The following is a 25,161-nucleotide window of genomic DNA, read 5'->3' as shown; positions in this document are numbered from 1 at the left end:
TGGAAGTCTCTAAACCAAAACATCTCTTTTCAAAAATGGATTAGTTATTAGTAATCAATTAGAAAAATATTTGGATTCTGATTTATGGGATGGGAATTGTATATGATTCTTTATGATTGGTAAAACTATTAAATTATGAATGAATTATAACACATTAGGAAATGATATTTACTTTCATACGATCTCAGTGTAAAACTAACAACTTTAAGGCTACTTAACCTTACATCATAATTATCTTCCTATAAAGCTATGTATGTATCTAATTATTTGCAAAGATTTTTAATTTCTTGCTCCTAAATAAGTACTAATTTGAGTTCCTCTTTTTAATCCTTGTGTATCGTATCACTCTTACTCATTTCTTACCCACTAAGCCTCGTAAGATTTCTCTTCAGCTTCAGTTTCAGTTACTAGTTCTTTTCCCACAATGCAGATCTGACTGTATTGCCCAACCTCAGTTTATTCAGGGTATTCTTCCATGATCTGGCCCCTGCCTACCTTTCCAGTCTCATTTTTCACTTCCCTCTTTGTATCTTGTGGTCTATTTAAATCAGACCACCTTTGGTACCATTTCCTATCTCTTTGCAGTTGCACATACTATTTCTTTTGGATGAAATCTGTATTCCACACCTCACACCATTCAGCTGTGAAAATAGCTCAGTTGCTTCCTCTGAAAAGCCTTCCCCAGGTCACAAGCAAAATTGATCATTACCTCTTTTGTGATATCGGTATATATTTTGCATTGACATCTTTATAATGGTATTGCAATTATTTTATTTTTTTGGACTCTCAAATTGATCCCCAGAGATTATTTACCTCTTGATTACCAACCAAGTGCCTATCATAATAATGAATGCCCAACTCAACCATGTGTGCCTGGTGTACTGACTTCCACAAAGCTAGTTTTCAACAAAAAGATAGTTAACTCTACTTGGCACAGGGAAACAGTGTATATGTGTGTTGGTGTCTAAAAGACCCCAACTGGAATCCCAATTTGATATTTAATAACTATATTCATGAGCTGTGCAGGTTGCTTCACTGCTTTGAACCTTAGTTCCCTCATCTGATAATATAAACCTTGAAAGGATGGTGAAGATTTAAGTATATAACATGTATAAAGGAGTTAGTTCATAATTGGCACTTGGTAAGTATTTGTTCCCCTAAAGAGGAAGACACAAAAAAACGTAACACACAAACTTATGTTATAAGCCTTTTCTAAAGCTAGTCACCCCAATAAATTATAACTTAACAAATATTTATGTTTGGAGAGACATGTTTTTGCTAGATTGTGTCTAGTTTTTAAAAATGGATTCCTTTTTTGGGAGAATATCTTTGGAATTAGAAAAGAGTAGATTTAGAAAACCTAGATCTGAGTTTCCCTCTGACCCTAGTTGTATGAACTTGTGAGTCATTTAAGTTTTAGTAATGTGATAAGTCTTACAATATTTGCAATATTCATTGTTTCCCAAACTTGTTGAATATTCAGTGTTTCCAAAAACTTGCCTAATCCTAAGAATCACCAGGAATGCGTGTAACATATAGATACTACAGCTTCACCTCATACCTAATGAATCAGTCTTCTGGGTTAGAAATTTGTATTTTTAACAAGTTGTTAATGTATTTCCAAGATCACATTTTGGAAACACTATTACTGAATTCACTGCAAGATATTCTGGTTACATTTAATATGCCTCCAAAATGTAAAATTTGCTAATGGCTTAGGATTTTATAAACTTGGGTTTACATTTTTTTGTTTTAAGTGGGATAGAGTTTGTTTTCAGTAAGCAAGTGATGCCTACAAGTTTATTGTTAAATTGGTAAAACATAAAAATGATAATGTTCAGAATAATGTAGAAACTATAAATCCAAATAGTCTTTATAACAGCATTTCCAGTAAATATTGTGCTAAATGTCCTAAATTATATTATAGAAAGTTTTTTTTGCAACATTAGATTCTTAACACTTGTTAATAGAAAGCATTTCCACCCAAAGGTAGTATCTTTATGAGGCTTACTTTATGAATTAACTATCAAGACTAAGAATTTAGAAAGATATCCCTGTTATTCTAGGAGGTCTCTATCATTTTATACTAGTTTTTAAAATTATTTTTCTATGAATTTAGTTCTCTTCTCTCTACAGTCTCTCTGGCCCAGCTGCCACCAGCAACCTCCTCTCTCCACCATCCTGTTTTTACTAAAATACCCACAACAATATTAAAAACACTGTATTTTATTACTACTTAATGGTTTATATAAAAACAGATAGTGACACAAATAAATAAATATATATATGTATATATACATATATATATATATATATGTATATATATAGTTTAGGATTTTCCATTTAGTAGATATTTTGTGGTTTTCACAGCTATAAAATATTAGTATATGGTGGTCAGTTTAAATATTCAAATGCAGGTTAAAATTTTTGGTATTGTTAAAAGGAAGCCTGCATTCAAAGTTTTGATTTACTCTATTTTTAATTACAAATATAACATTTTGGTATTTACAATATGCTAGATGCTATGCACCTTTATGTGAATCCTCATAACAAAGCTGGAAGAGGTACTACTATTATCCCTATTTTACAAATAAGGTTAAGTGTCTTGCTCAGGCATCTCTCAAGATACAGTTTTAAATCTATATTTAAAATTTTTCTTTTTTGCTTTAAAATTTAAAATGTCTTTTAAGCATCCAATGCCTATCATAGTCCTCAACTATATTATTAATGTCATTCAAACATGGAATTTTGTATTTCATTGTAATGTTAAAGCCTGTTTTATAAAATGTTGTAGTGTAGCTTATAATAAATGTTCTTATTATCTGCTAGTAAAGTAGAAAGTATAAAATCTAAGATATAAAGCTACTATAGTGTTATAATTTTTAATATTATGTTACTGACATTTTTGAAAGGCTGAAGGCAACATAAATTTAGTGGGGAGATATGTACCTATAATATTAACTAAATCATTAAAATAAATATTTTGTGTATTTTATTTTATAGGGACTACAACATCCAGTGTAAGCATAATCGGTCAACGTATGAACTATGGGTTTGGATGTGGTGATTTTGAAGATGATAGGTCACATGACATTTCACCTAGTGTTTTAAAAATACAAAATAAGGAACACCCAAGACATTGTAAGCATACAAAAGGTTAGTAAATTTCATGATGTTAATTTTTAAGACTGAATGTCTCTAAATCAGAATCTTCCATAAACATGCCAGAAAGAAAAATTAACTGAGATTTCTCAGTTTTGAGAGTTTTTTTCCTATCCTGCTGCTGATGTGTTATTGCTTAAATAATTTTGCTGAATAGGGGAACACATAGGTTTATGAAATGGTTTAATGGGCTTTCCTCGGGACCCAGTGCAGAAAAGTGACTGCACAAGAGGTTTAGGACTACGGAATCTCTGCTGACTCTATCCCCCACCAGCATACATGCACATTTTTTATAAAACATTTTAGTACTAAAATAAGGTGGAGAAATCATGTGAGTTAATGGCTCCCACAGGCCTACATAGGATGTAATCATGGAGTAAAATTGTGAAAACAGGAACATCATTTTCCTGTGGTAGAACATGGGAAACCACCTTTGCTTTTTTTTTGTTTTTTTTTGTTTTTACTTAGTATAGCAAGTAACACCTATGTGACTGCTCTGTCCATTTTTTTCAGAAATCGTGTTAAAATTGCATTTTAAAAATTTCTTCTAGGGTAAAGAAGTAGTGATTTTGAAGGGCATATTTAAATAAAATAATTCGAAGTCACCTGTATTTAAGCATTTAATCCATCAGTAAGTGTAAGGAGTTGTCACTTCCTTATGTATAGCAACTTTGGTTGTAATAATAATAAATTTTTGTTCTTGCTGACCATTTGAAGTCATATATATGCAGGCAATGAGGCATTTTAGTACACGCATATTTTTTGTGGAAATACATTGAGTAATAGGAAACTTGATTTGAATTTTTTTTGTAAATTTCTCAGAATTTATGTGATTCATGGTGTAATTCAATATCTGTTTTGTGGAAGCAATCAGTTTTCCTTTGTTTTTACAAAGGAGACTGTCAGGGTTTGTCGTATTTACTTACATATTTTCTCATTTAAGAAAATGAAATCGAAAAAATACTTTTCTTCCTAAAAGTAACTGATACCCTAACATATTGTTTTTTAATTTTCTTTTCTTTTTGAATTGTTTTTAAATAATTGCTGAATGTGTTCATTTACTACTAGTGGCATCCTTTTGTTGACAGCAGAGTCATAAAAATACTAATATCTCTTGACCAGCAGGTATTTCTACTCCAAACAATTATTTCACACTCACACTTACAACTCTAACCCAAATGCCTGCTAGATCTCTCTGGTCAACATGAATAAATATGTTCAAAAACCAAACATACTTTCTTTTCCAGACCTACTGCTCTTCTTTTGTTACTCATTTGTATCAGTAGTACTACAATTTTCCCAGTTATGGAGACTTCTACTCACCCTCCCCGTTCAGACAGTGACTCATCCTACCAGTTTCTCTCAGTTTAATTTGGACCTTCATTACGTCTTCCATGGACAATTACAGTAGCTTTTTGATTAGACATCTTACCTCTTATTTTCGTCCCTTTTTAACTAGGGTGCATGCTATTCCAGAATTATTTTTCTAAAGTACATTCATTATCTCTTCCATACTCAAAACCTTGAGTGGTTCCCTATTTCCTACAGAATAAATTTCCTACTCTGTAGCATAATTTTTAAAATCCTTAGTAGTCTTGCCTCAGCTTAACTTCCTTGCATTTCTTCTAACTGTACATCTTTTTCTACCATATGTGCCAGCATTCTTAGTACTAGAAGTTTTGTTAGTTTGCATGTACAGTCTGCCTAGATGTCCTATCTCAGTCTTATTGTATCCAGATCATGTCTGCTTTTTTAATACTGGCTTAAAAGCCATTTTCATAGAAAAACTTTCTTTACTGGCTTTAAAATCATTTCTTAGACAAATCCATACTACTCCTCACTTTTCTGGTCTGCAGTAATATAAATTACTTTAAGACACTGTCATCTTTATATCCCTATTATGCTTTGTATATAATGATGTTCAGTGTGTTATTTTAAAAGAGTGATGGTGAGCTAACCAAAACTTATAGTGTAGCCCTGAGAACACTCACTCAAAAATATGTCCTTAGATAATTGGTCAAAGTAAATATTGAGTGCAATGTTGAAGGGATTAAAATAAAAAGACTTCCAGGCAGTAGCCAAGATGGCGGCATGAGTAGTTCAGCAGAAATCTCCTCCCAAAAAATATATATTTTTGAAAATACAACAAATACAACTATTCCTAAAAGAGAGACCAGTGGATACAGTACAACAGCGAGGCTACATCTACATCTGTGAGAACTCAACATCACACGAAGGGGGTAAGATATAAGCCACGGCCCATTCGGACCCAAGCGCCACCCCAACCCAGCTCCCCAGTGGGAAGAAAGAAGTCGGAGCAGGGAGGGAGAGGGAGCCCAGGACTGCTAAACAACCAGCTCCAGTAATACGCACCAGGAGCGCAGACACATGGTGCACGGTGTGCTGGATATTAGAGAAACGGAAAAGCAAAACCTGCAAGCAGGTCACCTCAACTGGCTCCCCTGGCACAAAAGAAAAGAGAGTGCTTTTTGAAAGTCATAAAGGGACAGGGACCTCACAGCTGGACGAAATCATCCTGGCATACTCAGCCCAGCAGCTGGGAATCCGGGGAGCTCTAGGCGACCTAAGCCCCTGGGTGGCAGTGCAGCTCTGAAGCCCCTCACGGCCATAAGCAGCCTGCCAGTTGTTCTGCCAGCTGGCATAGACCCCGACACACTGACCCAGTAGGGGTAGATGGGCCATGCATGCTGGCAGTGTAGGCCCAAGAGGGGCCTAGGAACGGCCCACATGAGCCGGTGGCAGCAGCAGCAGAGGGGCCCGGGAGTGGCTGCACCCCAGCAGCTGCCCAGGGTCTCCTCCCAGCACACAGCTGCCCGGGCCAGACTCAAAATCTGCCACCAGTGCACAGCTGTCCGGCAGGGGCGCCGCTCTCACAGGAGAGCACACCCGGCACGCCTGCCACTCCCCGCAGGTCTCTGCGCTACCCTGCTGGATACCCAGCCCACAGCAGCTTAGGGGATTAACCTGGAGGCTGTTCCAGGAGTGTGGGTAAGCAACACAGGCAGCAAAGAAGGACAAGGCAACCAGCAAGCAGGAAAGGGCTTTGTTTTCCCAGGTGACACACACGCTACCTGCCTACAGCTACCTCTATCACCATGAAAAGGCAGAAGAATTTGGTCCAGTTCAGAATAACCCAGACAACCCCTGAGAGAGGGCCTAGGGAAATAGACTTAACCAATCTCCCCAAAAAATAATTAAAATAATTCAAAATAAAGGTCATAACCATGCTGATGGATTTGCAGAGAAATATGCAAGAGTTAACGGATAAATTTGTGAGGGAGAATACAGAAATACAATAATCTCTGAAAGGACTTAAGAACAGACTGGATGAGGTGCAAGAGGCCATTAGTGGAATAGAAATCAGAGAACAGGAACACAGAGAAGCTGAGGCACAGAGCTATAAAAGGATCTCCAGGAATGAAAAAACATTAAGAGAACTGTGTGACCAAACCAAACAGAACAATATTCTCATTTTAGGGGTACCAGAAGAAGAAGAGAGACAAAAATGGATAGAAAGTGTGTTTGATGAAATAATTGCTGAAAACTTCCCCAAACTGGGTGAGGAAATAGTCTCTCAGACCATGGAAGCCCACAGAACTCCCAACACAAGGGACCCAAGGACGACACCACCAAGACATATAATAATTAAAATGGCAAAGATCAAAGACAAGGACAGAGTATTAAAGGCAGCCAGACAGAGAAAAAAGGTCACCTACAAAAGAAAACCCATTAGGCTATCATCAGACTTCTCAACAGAAACCTTACAGGCCAGAAGAGAATGGCATGATATATTTAATGCAATGAAACAGAAGGGCCTTGAACCAAGAATACTGTATCCAGCATGATTATCATTTAAATATGAAGGAGGGATTAAACAAGCAAAAGTTGAAGTAATTTGCCTCCCACAAAACACCTCTAGGTGTATTTTAGAGGGACTGCTCTAGATGGAAGCACTGCTAAGGCTAAATAGAGGCCACCAGAGAAAACAAAATCACAGCAAAGAAAGCAGACCAACCAAATACTAACTAAAGGCAAAAAATAAAATCAACTACTCACAAAAGCAGTCAAAGGAAACACAAAAGAACACAGAATAAAACACCTAACATATAAAAAAAGGGGGAGAAGGAATAAGAAAGGAGACAAAGAATCATCAGACTGTGCTTAAAACACTTAATAAGCTAGTTAAGTTAGACAGTTAGATAGTAAAGAAGCTAACCTTGAACCTTTGGTAACCACAAATCTAAAGCCTGCAATGGCAATAAGTATATATCTTTCAATAATCACCCTAACTGTAAACAGACTGAATGCACAAATCAAAAGAAGAGTAACAAAATGGATAAAAAAACAAAACCAACTATATGCTGCTTACAAGAGACTCACTTCAAACCCAAAAACATACACAGACTAAAAGTCAACGGATGGAAAAAGATATTTCCTGCAAACAATAGGGAGAAAAAAGGAGGTGTAGTAGTACTGGTATCAGACAAAATAGACTTCAAAACAAAGAAAGTAACAAGAGATAAAGAAGGACATTACATAATGATAAAGGGGTCAGCCCAACAAGAGGATATAACCATTATAAATAATATGCACCCAATACAGGAGCACCAACATATGTGAAACAAATACTAACAGAATTAAAGGAGGAAATAGAATGCAATGCATTCATTCTAGGAGACTTCAACACTCCACTCACTCCAAAGGACAGATCCACCTGACAGAAAATAAGTAAGGACACAGAGGCACTGAACAACACACTAGAACAGATGGACTTAACAGACATCTACAGAACTCTATGCCCAAAAGCAGCAGGATACACATTCTTCTCAAGTGCACATGGAACATTCTCCAGAATAGACCACATACTAGGCCACAAAAAGAGCCTCAATAAATTCAAAAAGATTGAAATTCTACCAGCCAACTTCTCAGACCATAAAGACATAAAACCAGAAATTTTAAAAAGAAAACGAAAAGTCTCACAAACACATGGAGGCTTAACAACATGCTCCTAAATTATAAATGGATCAATGATCAAAGTAAAACAGAGATCAAGCAATATATGGAGACAAATGACATCGACAGCATAAAGCCCCAACTTCTGTGGGACAGAGCAAAGGCAGTTCTAAGAGGAAAGTATATAGCAATCCAGGCCTAACTAAGGAAGGAAGAACATTCCCAAATGAGTAAAGTCACAATTATTGAAGCTGGAAAAAGAAGAACAAATGTGGCCCAAAGTCAGCAGAAGGAGGGACATAATAAATATTAGAACCTAAATAAATAAAATTGAGAAAAGTAAAACAATAGAAAAGATCAATGAAACCAAGAGCTGGCTCTTTAAGAAAAAAATTTAAAAAACAGATGAACCTCTACAATGACTTATTAAGAGAAAAAGAGAATCTACACACATCAACAGAATCAGAAGTGAGAAAGGAAAAATCACGACAGACCCCACAGAAATACAAAAAATTATTAGAGAATACTACAAAAATCAATATGCTAACAAGCTGCAAAACCTAGAAGAAATTGACAACTTCCTAGAAAAATACAGCCTTCCAAGACTGACCAAGGAAGAAACAGAAAATCTCCCAATTACCAGCAAAGAAATTGAATCGGTAATCAAAACACTACCCAAGAACAAAATCCCTGTGCCATATGGATTCACTGGTGAATTTTATCAGACATACAGAGAAGACATAATACCCATTCTCGTTAAAGTTTTCCAAAAAATAGAAGAAGAGGGAATACTTCCGGACTCATTCTATGAAGCCAACATCACCCTAATACCAAAACCAGGCAAAGACCCCACCAAAAAAAAAAAAAAATTACAGGCCAATATCCCTGATGAACATAGATGCAAAAATACTCAACAAAATATTAGCAAACCGAATTCAAAAATACATCAAGAGGATCATACCCTGTGACCAAGTGGGATTCATCCCAGGGATGCAAGGATGGTACAACATTCAAAAATCCATCAACATCATCCACCACATCAACAAAAAGGACAAAAATCACATGATCATTTCCATAGATGCTGAAAAAGCATTCGACAAAATTCAACATCCATTCATGATAAAAACTCTCAGCAAAATGGGTATAGAGGGCAAGTACCTCAACATAAAAAGGCCATATATGAAAAACCCACAGCCAACATCTTACCGAACAGCGAGGAGTTGAAAGCATTTCCTCTAAGTTCAGGAACAACACGGATGCCCACTCTCCCCACTGTTATTCAACATTGTACTGTAGGTCCTAACCATGGCAATTAGGTAAAACAAAGAAATATAAGGAATCAAGATCAGTAAAGAAGAAGTCAAACTGTCACTATTTGCAGATGACATGATATTGTACATAAAAAACCCTAAAAACTCCACACTAAAACTACTAGAACTGATATCTGAATTAAGCAAAGTTGCATGATACAAAATTAATACACAGAACTCTGTTACTTTCCTATACACTAAGGATGAATTAACAGAAAGAGAAACCAGGAAAACAATTCCATTCACAATTGCATCAAAAAGAATAAAATACCTAGGAATAAACCTAACCAAGGAAGTGAAAGACTTATACCCTGAAAACTACAAGACACTCTTAAGAGAAATTAAAGAGGACACTAACAAATGGAAACTCATTCCATGCTCTTGGCTAGGAAGGATTAATGTCAAAATGGCCATCCTGCCTAAAGCAATCTACAGATTCAATGCAATGCCTATCAAAATACCAACAACATTGTTCAACAAACTGGAACAAATAGTTTTGAAATTCATGTGGAACCATAAAGGACCTCGAATAGCCAAAGCAATCCTGAGAAGGAAGAATAAAGCAAGGGGCATCTCATTTCCCAACTTCATGCTGTACTACAAAGCCACAGTAATCAAGACAATTTGGTACTGGCACAAGAACAGAGCCACAGACCAGTGGAACATAATAGAGAGTTCAGATATTAATCCAAACATACATGGTCAATTAATGTATGATAAAGGAGCCATGGACATACAATGGAGAAATGACAGCCTCTTCAACAGCTGGTGTTGGCAAAACTGGACAGCTACATGTAAGAGAATGAAACTGGATCATTGTATAACCCCATACACAAAAGTAAATTCAAAATGGATCAAAGACCTAAAAGTAAGTCATGAAACCATAAAACTCTTAGAAAAAAACATAGGCAAAAATCTCTTGGACATAAACATGAGTGACTTCTTCATGAACATATCTCCCCGGGCTAGGGAAACAAAAGCAAAAATGAACAAGTGGGACTCTATCAAGCTAAAAAGCTTGTGTACAGCAAACGACACCACCAAGAGAATAAAAAGGCATCATACAGTATGGGAGAATATATTCATAAATGACTGATCTGATTAAAGGGTTGACATCCAAAATATTTAAAGAGTTCACGCACCTCAACAAACAAAAAGCAAAAAATCCAATTAAAAAATGGGCAGAGGAGCTAAACAGGCAGTTCTCCAAAGACGAAATTCAGATAGCCAACAGACACATGAAAAGATGCTCCACATCGCTAGTCATCAAAGAAATGCAAATTAAAACCACAGTGAGATATCACCTCATACCAGTAAGGATTGCCACCATCCAAAAGACAAACAACAACAAATGTTGGCTAGATTGTGGGGAAACGGGAACCCTCCGCCACTGCTGGTGGGAATGTAAACTAGGTCAACCATTGTGGAAAGCAGTGTGGAGGTCCTCGTAAAGCTCAAAATAGAAATACCATTTGATCCAGGAATTCCACTTCTAGGAATTTAACCTAAGAATGCAGCATCCCAGTTTCAAAAAGATATATGCACCCCTATGTTCATCGCAGCACTATTTACAGTAGCCAAGAAATGGAAGCAACCTAAGTGTCCATCAGTAGATGAATGTATAAAGAAGATGTGGTACATATACACAATGGAATATTATTGAGCCAATAAGAAAACAAATCCTACAATTTGCAACAACATGGATGAAGCTAGAGGGTATTATGCTCAGTGAAATAAGCCAGGCAGAGAAAGAGAAGTACCAAATGATTTCACTCATGTGGAGTGTAAGAACAAAGAAAAAACTGAAGGAACAAAACAACAGCAGAAACACAGAACCCAAGAATGGACTAACAGTTACCAAAGGGAAAGGGACTGGGGAGGATGGGTGAGAAGGGAGGGTAAGGGGGAGGTAAAAGAAAGGGGTTATTACAAATAGCATGTATAATGTAGGGAGGGGCTCCAGGAGGGCTGTGCAACACAGAGAAGGCAAGCAGTGATTCTACAGCATCTTACTATGCTGATGGACAGTGACTGTAATTGGGTTTGTTGTGGGGACTTGGTGATGGGTGGAGTCTAGTAAACATAATGTTCCTCATGTAATTGTAGATTAATTATACCAAAAAAAAGAGATTGTGTATCAATGATACTTTAATAAAAATATACAATGTATATTAAAAAAATAAGACGAGTAGAAATACTGGCAGTGAGAATTCATTGTATTCATTTTGCAAGAAACCTCAGATTTTTTTTTATGATTAGCTCTCAGAATCACCTTTTTTTCTTCTCATTCCTCTCTGATGCTTGTTCCTTTGAGCCTGCTTATTTTCTAGGATAATAACCTAGAGCCGCAATTAATGGCTTGAGAAAGTGTTTAATGATGGATGCTTGGAGTATTAGCAAACTGGATTCCGTATGTTAATATTTTCTCTTTCTCTATTTGAATAAATTGGACAGAAGTAGCGAAAGGGGTTATATAAGGCCAATTTATATGTGAAGAATCTTTTAAGCATATTTTTAAGCATTCATATTTTACAATTGAGACTTAATAAGTGATATTTTTCAATATTTCTTTAGAAGAAAATATGGTTTAAAAAGTAAAAGTAACATTAAAAGTGATTAGTTTTGTCAGCTTGTATGATAAATGCAGTTCAATTACTTGAAGATAACATGTCCTTTATATATTTCTAATTATTCAATCATCTCTTCATAGTTTAGGTATAGATTTTTATGTTTGTGGACTATTGTTGAGCAAATTTTTCCATTTACTGGTATCTGCTTCCCTTTGTCACTGAACACCTTTTGGGGCTACCTGATGTGTCTGTTAGTTGGCTCTAAATTTTATTTTGCTATTCATTTTTCTTCCTTGTAATATTCATCTTACATATTTATTGAATAAGTACTATGTGCCATACTAAGAGGCTGTACATAAGAATGATAATCAAAACTAGACAAAGGTCCTATCCCCATAGAATTTATAGCCAAGTAAGAGAGAAAATAATTAAATAATCACAAAATGAAGTAAAATTAACCTAGAAAAATACAGATTGCTGTAAGATTGACTTGATCTGTTTTCAGGGGTTAGAGGCTTTCCTTCGTGGTTATCCTTTTGTCTTTCAATTATCATGCAGTGATTATTCTCTTGTATATGTTTCCCTCTTAACCCTGTCATGCATAAAGTCCTTAAGGGAAGGAGGGTTTCTTTTCTCTTTAGTGCCTAGTCCATCTAGGTATTTTAGTGATAAATATTTATTGAACAATGAACTTGTGAATAAATTATAAATTCATTATATTAAATAAATTTTTAAAAGACCACATTACAATATCCTAAAATACCATATAAGTTAGTATTTTTAAATTTGGGTTTGTTTGTTTCTTTTTTCAGGATTTACAGTGTCATCAAATTCACAGCAGATTTCCAGTTTTGACTTCACATGTACACATACTTTATCAGAAGACTCAGTAGTAGTTGTTGGAAAAGGTATTTCAAAGTTATTTAGCTTTTGAATTATATGTGTTCTTCACACATAAGCAAAGCATATCAATAAAGAATAGTGTGACTTAAATGTTGAATAAAACCCTATCTTTAAAAAATTATTGAGTTGAAAGACAGAAGTGAATACCTAACTTCACATTTATACCCTGTAACAAAACTACAGTAAATTCATGTCAGTAATTTTCAGAGAGATGTATTATGTGACAGCTGCAATTTAGGTACTTCTAAAGACACTTTAAGGATCGCTAAGACAGTTTTACTATAGTTTAAATTCAAATGGTATCTGTATTAGTTTAATCAGCATAAATATAATATTATGATCTCCTATACAAAATCTAGCCATCAGAATTAGCACGCATTACAGATTTTAGGGGATGGTTAGGAGAGGGGACCTTTGAACAACATATTTGCAAAAATTATTTTAAACTAATTTGGGTTTTTCAGTTTTATTGAGGTATATTGACAAAATTTTAAGATAATTTAAAGTGTACAGTGTGATAATTTTTAATCCATATACATTGTAAAAGGATTCCCCCGAGTTAATTAACACATCCCAACTAGTTCCTTTTTTAATTTAAAAACTGAATGTGATGATAGACATTGAGGATATAATTTTATTTTTGGTAAATAGAATGAAATGCTTGAAAAGCTTTCCTAAATTCTTTCCTTGATAGAGTCTCATGAAGTTTATTTAAGGCCCTCCTCAGATTGCCAAACTTATTTTCTGTTATTCCTCTATTTGCCTTTTGCCCAACCAAACTAATTTAGTGACTTCACATATATGCCGTACACTTGTTAAGCTCTGCTTATAAGCATCCCCATCTCACAGGATGTCCTGCCCTCTTTCCTCACTTGTCTGTCCACATTCACTGTCTTCCAACCCCTGCTCAAATCCTTGCTCCTTGAAACCATCTTAAACATCCAGATCACACCAACCTTTCTTGCATGTGACCTCAGCACTTGAAATAAGGACTTCTCATTTGATATTATCATGAAATGTTTTATGATACCTCTTATATTATCATCCTGTTAGAGTATTTGTTTTTATATTTTATGATTATTTGATATGTTTTTGCCACAAACTGTATTGTTTACTTCTTGAAGACAAAAGCCTCATCTAAACTTTGTTATTCAGAGTGACATCACATAAATACTTACAATTTGGTGGTTGGTTGATTTCAGGTGTATTTGGAAATCCAAATTCAGCACTGGCAGCTTCCTGCCAATCAATGATATCTTCTGTGGAAAATGGGGATACATTTCCAATTAAAGAAAGTATTGAACCACCATCAGGGATATATGGAAAAGCAGTCACCCAGAGTATTCCATCATTTGTTGATGTTGAGAATGAAAAAGATGTAAGGTTATTTACTAATTATTAGGATAAATTCAAGCTTATAATACATCATTGTTTTGTGTATATCAGATGTGGGGTGGTAAGTGTTTGGTTTAGAAGTTTTGAAATCTCAGGGTAATTGGAATTTCTGATCCTTAGTCATTTGAATAATAGATTATTCTTTCTCACAAAATATGTTCTCCTTCTGGTGTGAAGTGTCTAGTGTACTTTCTACTATACATGTGCTTTATATACATGTATGTTTGTGTATGTATATATCCAACAATTTTCTAAGATACACTTCAGGAATAACAGGCTAGTACCCTCAGGTACAAATTTAGTTGTTTATTAGCACTGTGTGATTCTGTTCTATTTTAGAATTCCTTAAGTAAGAACTAAAAAATGTACAGTTTATTTTGTGTATAAATATTTAATGGGTATGTATAGTTGTCTAAATTAAAATAGTTTTCTTAAATGTCAAATTCCATGAATACTTTCAGATACTTTAACTTTTATATGCAGATTAAAGTTTCTATTACAAAATCTACTTATGACAAGATGAGACAGAGAAGAAAAGAGGAAAAAGAACCTCTTGACATTAAAGATTGTGAAAAGAAGGAACAGAATCCCTGGGAACAATTTAAACATACAGGTACTAAGAAAATAGCTTCTGAAAGTAAGTGGGACTTCTGGTGTGTTTTTTTTACTAGTAATATTTTAAAGCCATTACTACGGTTTAACTGAAGGTATATGGCTAAGACATCTGTTGAACTATAGCACCGAAATCTGCAAGACCCAGAGACCCAGTAGCTTCTAACTCTTATAATATTAATTATTTCTCATAAAAAAGAAGTTGACTAATTGTTTTTCTCCCTTCTAGACTTAAATGTTTTTGGAGATGAGGTGGGGATATCAAAAAATGAGTGTTCCCTTTTAGCAAACATTGCCTTCAGTCCTCCATTGAAAGCAGGGACCAGTTTAAAAAGGTCAGCATCTTTAGTTTTTTCAGATTCAGGTAAGTCACTTGTTTAAATGTGAATAATGTCACAAATGCTTGTTACAATTGTAGAAATCACATGTGGTACAGAGCATTTGTGATGGTAAGAGCACTAAAACTAGTAGGAGTCAGCTGACAAACGACTTCTTAAGTATCAATTCTGCCTTTTAATTAGCTTTGCGACCTGGATATAGGCCTCAGTTTTCTGCCCTTACAAATACCTAAAATATTTCAGGTCCAGATTATCTCAGAGATCTCTCTCATGTTTCTTGAAGATACTCCTATCTCACTAAAGAGTGTACCCCATTTTATAGCTAATGTAACTGAGACTGTGAAGTTGGTGTATATTTTTAGATCATGATTTTGAAATGTTACTGCATTTGTCATTTATTCAGCCTACCATTGACTGCTCACCAAGTGCTATACCTAGCCAAGAATAGTCTCCATGTTTGCTTGTTTGTTTGTTTTTAATATTGAATAGATCTTACATATAGTAGCAAGTGGGAAAATCAGAGGTTGAAATAAAAATTGTGTGAACTATAATAAACATTACAGATTATTGCTTGTTATTTTTATTGTTAATTATTCTAAGAAATAATCTGTGAATTAAACATTCTTAAATACATGTTAGGTCTAAAGTCTAGATATCAACAAAAAACCCACAAGGTACAGAAAAAATAAACATAATTTTGAATTTGGACAACATACTTAACCTCTCTCAAAGATAAATATTAAACAGATTTGAGCTAAATAAATGTCTAAGATTCTTCCTAATTCATATTTCCTTTATATTGCAAGTAGTATAGGAAACATCCTAAAATTCTGTATTCTTAAAAGTAGTAATTGTTGAGAGTGTAAGTGATGAGAGGTGTTAGGGTGTTGGCCTGTAAAATTATTGGTTAAACATGGTCCTAAGAACCAGTTAAATGTAGGCATTTGTGAAGTTTAAGCCTGTTTGTTAGCATTCTCAAATAATTTCACTATTCATTTATTAATGAGGGAGTAAAACACATAAAACTTCCTACCTAAGCCAGTAAGAATCCTGGGCTGCTACTATTAACAGTAGGAATAGAAGTGCAGATAGTAGCAAATAGTACAAATGGTAATAAATCATAAATTTTTAGGTATTCATTCATTGTTGCTAGAAACAAATTTTATGGTTTTTGCCTATGATGTAGGCTTTACAGATTTTGCTTTTAAGTATAATGAGAGTACTTCCTTGAAGTCACCCTTGTATTATTTGAACTGAAGAATATGCTTACAAGTTAAATACAAAAAGTGAGAATAAACTTTTAGAAATGATTTTAACAATTTCACATTGCCATGATAATTTTATTTTGTAAAGTATCAGTCTTCAAGAATAGAAATAAAAAAAAAACTTAGCTTAAGCAGCACTGCTTTAGATTGATATTCTATATAGCTCTATTTCCATAATAATATTTGTTTCATTTTGTTTCATTTCACCTTTTTCATGTAAAAACAGTAAAGATACTAGTATAACCCTGAGGTTAAAAATTTGTTGTTTACCTGCATCTCTTACTAATGAGTTACGCTCTCATGAGAGTAGTGATGGAGTAGATACACAGAAGGAATTCTTTAATCTTTAGCAATACTTTCTTCATCTGTAATGGAAGAGTAATAATAATTATAACATAGGGTGTTAAATGAATCAAATAAGATATTATAAATGAAGCACAATGCTAAGCAAGATCTCAATAAATGATGGTTAGTAGTGCTATTTTGTATTTGCTATTCTTTCTGGGCTATGAAATTCCAAGGCTGAGGGATTTTATTTATATACATCAGTCCTACATATGAAACCTAAAGAGGGTACATGTAAGTCTTAAAAAAAATAAAGTGAGATCTCTTTACTATATTCTTTTATTGTCACATAATCATCTTTATACATGATTTACCCTAACAAAAACTAGCACTAATGTATCACTGCAGTAACCAGAATATCATATTTATCTTTTTTGCATATCTCTTCTTATAAGGAATGTGATAAATTTCTGGAAAGAAGGGATTCTGTCTTAGACTTCTTTATACGAAATCAAAGGTGATAGTGGACCTAGATCTAAGCTGCCTTTGCCACTCATTAGCATTGAGACTGTGAACAAATTTCTTTGCTTCTGTAAAACTCAATTTCTCTCAGCTGCAAAGCAGAGATAGAGTATCTGTTTCACCTTTGTTGAGAGAGTTAAGTATAGTAAACTTTGTAATGCATTTATCATAAGATCTGGCACCAAGTACTTAACAAATGTTAACTAATATTGTTAATACATCATTGCCTTTGGATTTTAAATGATGCATCTGAATATGTAATTAGTATATAGTATCAGGTGAAATTTCTTATATTTGTGTATCTCATGTATTTCATATAACATTTTCTTACAAATAACATGGCTGATAAATACTTATATGAGATCATTTTCTAGTGCCTAATATTATCTTTTTAAAAATATTTAACATAAAAAAAGGTAATAAATCTTTACCCATTTACAAAAGCCATTATACATTTTATTTGATCTTTTTTTCTTTTCCTTCCTAACACCTTCACTGGACATGTGTACAGTGCCCTCAGGGCATTATCTGAGCACTCTGACAGTGATTTGTTTCCAAACATCTAGGGTAGTTCCTTACATGTGGTAAATGGTTGGTAAAATGTCTTATTATGGAAGAAACAGTGTTCTTACTACTACACATAGGTCTTAGGATTTGTAATAGATCATAATTCTATACTAGTACCAAAGGTTGGTATTTTTAGAATTATATATATACAGATGCCATGAAGCTTCATTTTCAGTTGTTACTTGTATAATAAAAGAGGCATATATCCATGTGTTTTTGCAAAATAATATAATTCTTATTGACTTTAGCTCTTAAAGCTAGACTTTGTTATATGACACATGACTGAAAATCCACTTACATATTTATATTTAATGTACTTCAATAATTTTGTATATAAAAAGTAAAGTTTTAAATAGTTTTAGTGTCTGGGTATTATAATTTTGTTACTGATTGAACTAATAGTAATTGTTTCTGTAAGAAATATTCATAGAATCTGTAGTGAGAAGACCATTTGTATCCCTTTGTATCAAAGTTCTCCAATGCTTTATTAATATAAATTTTTTTATTTTAGGTGAAGCATCTCCTAGAACCATTTCACAGTATAAAGAAAGGATATCTCCTGTCACTCAAAGTCCAGAGATAATGGACTCATCAGAACTACAGCCATTTTCCAAACCAGAAATAGCACTGACAGAAGCTCTCAGGCTTTTAGCTGATGAGGATTGGTAAGTTCACCATCCTTAATTTAAAACTAAGCTGAGTCTTAAAAGTTTTCTATAAATTTCTTATTAAAAACTTTGAAACATTTCCTATTAAAATAGTCTTTAAAATGATCATTTTAGTCCTTTAGCGAGTCTGAGTTTTTTCAACTTTTAATGTAGCTGAACTCTGGTCCTAATAGTACTGTATTACCAGTTATATTAAAATATATATACCATAAGGATATAGTTTAGCTTTATTATGAATTACACAAATCTTTTGGTATTGGAATATAAATTTCCCTATATCTCCAAGTATTTCTCTGTGAAATACATCCTGTAACAACTGTGGAAATACTCATCTGTTCCTACCACAGCTGCTGCAGCCACCCAGCCAGCTCAGCCAATAACTGAAGGCATCCCACTTGCCTCAGCTGGAGCATCCGCTAGCAGCCCTTGTCCCATTTCCTCCCCTATTCCTTCAGTATCTCTCTCCATCCAATCCTGCACATCATCATTAGTTTTGCTTCTCTAGTAGAGCATATTCATCAACATAAAAATGTGCTAATAAAATGTGCTCATTTTTTAAAAACCTCCCTAAACTGCACATCTTCGCATTTCTTTCCTCCGTTTTTAGCAAAAGTTCTCAAAAAGGCTGACCCACTGTCTCACTTTTTCACTTCATATTCTCTTCTCTTCTTTAATTGGCTATCAACCCTACCCACGATGACCACCACTTCACTAAAACTGCAAAAGTGACCACTTTACTAAATCTACACTGGTCGTTTATTAATCTTCATCTTGCTTAGCCTTTCAGCACCATTTCACAGAGTTGACTCCCTTTTCTTGATCCACTTTTTTTTTTCAACTCGAAAAAATCAGTCTTTTGGTTTTTTTCCTACCTCAGTACTTCCTGATTCCTTCTCATCTGTTTGAACTTCAAAACTGAGGAGTACTCCAGAATTCAATCCACTAGCTTCTCTGTCTACATTCATTCCATACATCTGTACATGTCTCTGTCACAACTACTCAACTTTTATGTTGTCGTGCAGAAGCAGCCTTAAACAATATGAAAACAAATGTGCAAGGCTTTTTTAATAAACTCATTTAAAAAAAAAATCATGAGGCCAAATTTGGTCTGTGAGCCATAGTTTGCCATCCCCTTTCTTAAGTTATTTCATTCATTTCCATAGCTTTAAATTCCACCTGTACTCTGGCTTCTCATAAATATATGCCTGGATCCCTGGTATCTTCAGCTCTAGACTTTTAATCCAGCTGCCTACTTGACACTTCTTCTGGGATGCCAATAGACATCTTTAATTGAACCTGTCCACAATAGAGCTCTTGATCCTCCACTTTCTGCCAAGAGGACTAACAGGCATTAGATTTGCCTTCACATGTGAAACAACTAAAGAAATCATGCAAAATATATGAAACAATAGCTTTCAAAATACTGTTCACCAGGCAATGAAAGATAATAACCTATGAAGATGGAAAGAAGTAAGGTGAGCACTACAGTTGCCTGGCTTACTTCCTGTAGAGTTTCCAGGTCATAGCTCAAGGAGGGGAAAACCATGTAGATACCAGTGGAGATGGAAATGGAGCTGGGAATTTGTGGAGGCCAAGGTAGCAAGAGTTTGCAGGGCAAAATGCCAGAGAGGGTAGAGCTTCACAAAGAACTCCAGAGACAGTCAGAGGATTCTTCTCAAATATTTAGCTGATTACTTCATCAGGGCATGCAGGTGAGTAAATTTCCTGAAGCTAGTGCAAGGACCACTCAGAGAATTTGCAAGGAACCATCTCCGGAGCATATACAAGGCCAAGCATACTTCTGATTTCCACCAGCAGAGTGGAAAGTCTCATAATCCACAGGGCATTGAGTAAAATAGAAGAGTTTTGCTTCATAATGTGATAAACATTAGGACTTTGTTGGGTCCTGCCTGACAAAGTGTAAAGCAAGGCCTGAAAGGATCAGACTTTCCAAATAACTTAACTGCATCCCAGAACAAAGCTAAAAAATATTTATAGGAATACAAAAATATCTAATACAAAAAATCCACAATGCCTAGCGTCCAATACAAAATTAACAGGCATGCAAAGAAGCAGGAAAAGACAACACATAATGAGAAGAAAAGCAAACAGTTAAAACCAATCCAAAAATGGAACAGATGACAGAATTAGTTGACAAGGATGTTATGTTTATAATTCTATTCCATGTGTTAAAAAAAGAGCTGCAGGAAAGACCTGAACAGAGTATCACTGAGCTATTCAACAACTTGCAAAATCCCTTTTGCCATATAATGGAACATGATGGAGGGAAGCGAATCTCATCATATTCACCCTTGAGGGTATTATATATGATGTGTATGCAGGGGGTGGGAATCATATGTGCCATCTTAAATTTCTTTCCATCAGATCACTAATAAAGAGTCATTTATAATGATAAATGGGTTAATTCATCAAGAGGACAACAATCTGGAACCTTTATTTACCATATAATAGAGCTTCAAAATTATTAAGCAAAAACTGCTAGAACTGCAAAGAGAAATAAATCCACAATTTTGGTTAGAACTTCAGCAACCCTGTCTCATTGACAGAACTAGTGGAAAGAAAATCAGTAAGAATATAAAAGAGTTGAACAGTAATATTGACCAATATGACTTCATTGACATTTATAGAACACACCACCTAAAACTGCAGAATTCCCATTCTTTTCAAGTCAATAAGAAATATTTACCAAGAAAGGCTGTTTTTCTGGAACACAGAACTAGTAATTTAAAGAGATTCAAAACAGCATTAGACTTATAGACACTGAGAAGTGACTAGTGGTTACCAAGGGAGAGGGGAGTGGGTAGAGCTGAGGGGGAGGGAAAGGGAGACTATTGAACCACTGTGATGTACACTTTATAATTTTTTTTTTTTTTTTTTTTTGGTTCTCCCACTTTATTTCTCCCCTTGACTGATTTCAGTTCCAAACGTATTTTGCCCAGGGATTCTTACCCCCAGAGTTACACAACCATTGCAGGAACTTTACATATCCAAACGCATGTTACATTTTATCCAATTCAATGACTCATAGTTCTGTTCCACTTAAATGAACAAATATTCGACTCAGTGTAACATTAGGTAAAGTCAGTACTTTGATTTTCACTTGAATTTGTGAAATTACCAGAATACAACAAATGTGTCCAAAAAGTAATGAGACTTCTTTTTACAAATACATCATGTAAATAAACATTGCTCTTAATTTCAGTACCTAGATAAATTATGTATTTGCTCCATTAATGTTGGTCTTACTATGACTAAGGCATTTGGGAAGTATTACTTAAAACATTTAAGGAGTAGAGAGAGCATGAGCTTTAGATTTATATAGTTCTGAATCTGAAATCTAATATTGCTTTTGGCTATGTGACCTTGAGAATGGTACCAAATTCTTTGTATCTCATTATTTTCACCTGAATGATGGAAAAAATAATATTCAGTTGCTGCAAAGATTAAATAAAAGAGCAGCATGAATTAATTACCTAATACAGTGGCTGGAAAATACTACACCTTAGCAAGTTCTTGTTTATATTGGTATTATTAGCCTAGGGGTGGTTGACAACATCTCAATTTTTTATGATTGTGTATCATTTTATGTCAACTCTACTTTTGGTCATCAAAATACTCAGTCAAAATAAGTCAAATGTGAAATAATATCTTAAAAAGTAAAATAAATCCTATTACTTTAAAACCATACTTCAACCTTTACCAATCAGTTTTAAGGAAAAGAAAAAAGCTTAAGTTGAAAGTTAACTATATGTAATCAATTGAAATATTTCCCCAAGTATCCTTCAACCACTTTACTTATTTTATAGGCACAAATTTTTCATGGTAACATTTTGATGTCAGTGGTACTAGATACTTTTAAGTTCATTCATTAAAAAAATGAGTATCATGAGCCCCATGTTATACTAAATCCATTTTTTTTTTTTTTTTTTAAGAGGGCATCTCTCATATTTATTGATCAAATGGTTGTTAACAACAATAAAATTCAGTATAGGGGGGTCAATGCTCAATGTACAATCATTAATCCATCTCAAGCCTAATTCTCGTCAGTCTCCAATCTTCTGAAGCATAACGAACAAGTTCTTACATGGTGAACGAATTCTTACAGAGTGAATAAATTCTTACATGGTGAACAGTACAAGGGCATTCATCACAGAAACTTTCGGTTTTGATCATGCAATATGACCTATAAACCATCAGGTCAAATATGAATATTCATTTGATTTTTCTACTTCATTTATATGTTGATCCCACATTTCTCCTATTATTATTATTATTTTTATTTTTAATAAAATGCTGAAGTGGTAGGTAGATGCAAGATAAAGGTAGAAAACATAGTTTAGTGCTGTAAGAAGGCAAATGTAGATGATCAGATGATCAGGTGTGTGCCTATGGACTAAGTATTAATCCAGGCTAGACAAGGGCAGCAAGACATCCACGGATGCAGAAGATTTCTCTCAAAGCAGGGGGGGTGAGGTTCTGAGCCTCACCTCTGTTGATCCCCAAATTCTCACCTGATGGCCCCCCTGCGACTGTGCCTGTCTTAGGTTGTTCCTCCCTTGAGGAATCTTACCCGTCTCTGGCTAACCAGTCATCTTCCGGGGCCATACAGGGAAATGTAAAGTTGGTAAGTGAGAGAGAAGCCATATTGTTTGCAAAGGTTAGCTTTTTACTTCTTTGCAGATTTATGCCCTGTGGCTTCTATGCCCAGCACTTGTCTCGAGGTATCTTTACCACCTGGAGGAATTATGATACTCAGTAAATTCGATATGAGGCACGAATTCTATTTAAGGTTTGTAATTAGGAAGGAAGAAGAAAAGCTATAGATGTAGCATATGAAGGAAACTTGGGAGGATTGATTATTTCTTTGACATATCTTCTTGTATAGTACCTTAAGTATGTATAGGTTTTAAACTACTAACTAATTTGCACACACATATTAACATAATAGGAATACGGTGACATAAACAAAGCAAATCTATAATTACCAGCCATCTCCAGTGAAGCCAAGAAAACCATTTAGGCACCCTAGGCATTTGTGAAAATTTATCTATGATATGATGGATATTTTCCAACTGTACTTGAACCATCAGACAAATTAAAGCAGCCCATTTCTGGGATCTGTTCACATCCCATATGTTCTTTTAACCATAGATAGTCTATAGTCATGAGATTTTGGGGTGCTACAACTTGCACCCCTCCCAACTCCTGGTTGAGTTCCAACAGTACAGATCCAGTCAAATTCGTTGTCTCACTGTATGCACATGCCAGCCTAGACATCTCCCTCCTCCTTCTTATGGCAAGTCCAGGAGACGGTGGGCTGGATGCAGCCACAACCGCAGCATCGTCCGGATCCCTGTGGAGGCTTTTTGATGATCATCCCCCGGCACGAGTCCTCCAGAGAGTGCTGATGCCGGAAGCTCCTCCTCATATCGTATCTTAGTTCATTTTCTGGGTATCCAAGCTAGGCCTTGATCTTCTGCGTAGAAACAAACAGACCCTTTGCCCACACTTTGACATGCCCTCTATACCACTGTGCAGAACTCATTGGAGGTCAGCACACAGTAACTGCTTTTTTTTTTTTTTTTTAATTAAGAGAAAGGAATATTATCAGAAAAGAGTACCTCCATAGCTGATCATCTGACACCCTTTAAGTGATCAACATTAAGGATATTTAAAGCATGCGTTGATCTTTGATTTACCAATAGTTTTATCCTGTTAAGGAGTAATCCCCCTTTTCTTTCTTTCTTTTTTTTTTTTTTAAATTTTTAATCTACACTTACCTGAAGAATACTATGTTTACTATGCTCTCCCCTATATCAGGTCCCCCCTAACAACCACATTACGGTTACTGTCCATCAGCTTAGCAAAATGTGGTAGAGTCACTACTTGTCCTCTCTGTGTTGTGCAGCCCACCCTCCCCTTTCTCCCTCCCCCCATGCATGCTAATCTTAATACCCCCCTTCTTCTTCCCCCCCCTTATCCCTCCCTGCCCACCCATCCTCCCCAGTTCCTTTCCCTTTGGTACCTGTTAGTCCATTTTTGGGTTCTGTAATTCTGCTGCTGTTTTGTTCCTTCAGTTTTTCCTTTGTTCCTATACTCCTCAGATGAGTGAAATCATTTGGTATTTCTCTTTCTCCGCTTGGCTTATTTCACTGAGCATAATACTCTCCAGCTCCATCCATGTTGCTGCAAATGGTTGGATTTTTCCACTTCTTATGGCTGAGTAGTATTCCATTGTGTATATGTACCACATCTTCTTTATCCATTCATCTACAGATGGACATTTAGGTTGCTTCCAATTCTTGGCTATTGTAAATAGTGCTGCGATAAACATAGGAGTGCATCTGTCTTTCTCAAACTTGATTGCTGCATTCTTAGGGTAAATTCCTAGGAGTGGAATTCCAGGGTCAAATGGTAGGTCTGTTTTGAGCATTTTGATGCACCTCCATACTGCTTTCCACAATGGTTGAACTAATTTACATTCCCACCAGCAGTGTAGGAGGGTTCCCCTTTCTCCACAGCCTCGCCAACATTTGTTGTTGTTTGTCTTTTGGATGGCAGCTATCCTT

General features: G+C 35.2%; 1 protein-coding gene across 3 annotated transcripts in view; it reads left to right on the top strand.

The window, feature by feature from the left end:
* The window catches only part of TOGARAM1 (TOG array regulator of axonemal microtubules 1), a 77,465-nt gene that overhangs the window by 26,412 nt on the left and 25,892 nt on the right, over nt 1-25,161 (top strand). For all 3 annotated transcript variants that reach the window (XM_017670257.3, XM_017670256.3, XM_017670255.3), the window contains 6 exons: nt 3,004-3,156; nt 12,829-12,924; nt 14,122-14,297; nt 14,798-14,927; nt 15,156-15,290; nt 18,415-18,568. In XM_017670257.3, the coding sequence (XP_017525746.3) occupies nt 3,004-3,156; nt 12,829-12,924; nt 14,122-14,297; nt 14,798-14,927; nt 15,156-15,290; nt 18,415-18,568 (844 nt within the window). The remainder of the gene's footprint in view (nt 1-3,003; nt 3,157-12,828; nt 12,925-14,121; nt 14,298-14,797; nt 14,928-15,155; nt 15,291-18,414; nt 18,569-25,161) is intronic.

The sequence above is a fragment of the Manis javanica genome, chromosome 8 (assembly GCF_040802235.1).
Source record: "Manis javanica isolate MJ-LG chromosome 8, MJ_LKY, whole genome shotgun sequence".
NCBI classification, from domain to species: Eukaryota; Metazoa; Chordata; class Mammalia; order Pholidota; family Manidae; genus Manis; species Manis javanica.
The sequence above is the reverse complement of the archived record's forward strand: the minus strand, read 5'-3'. Positions and strand labels throughout refer to the sequence as shown.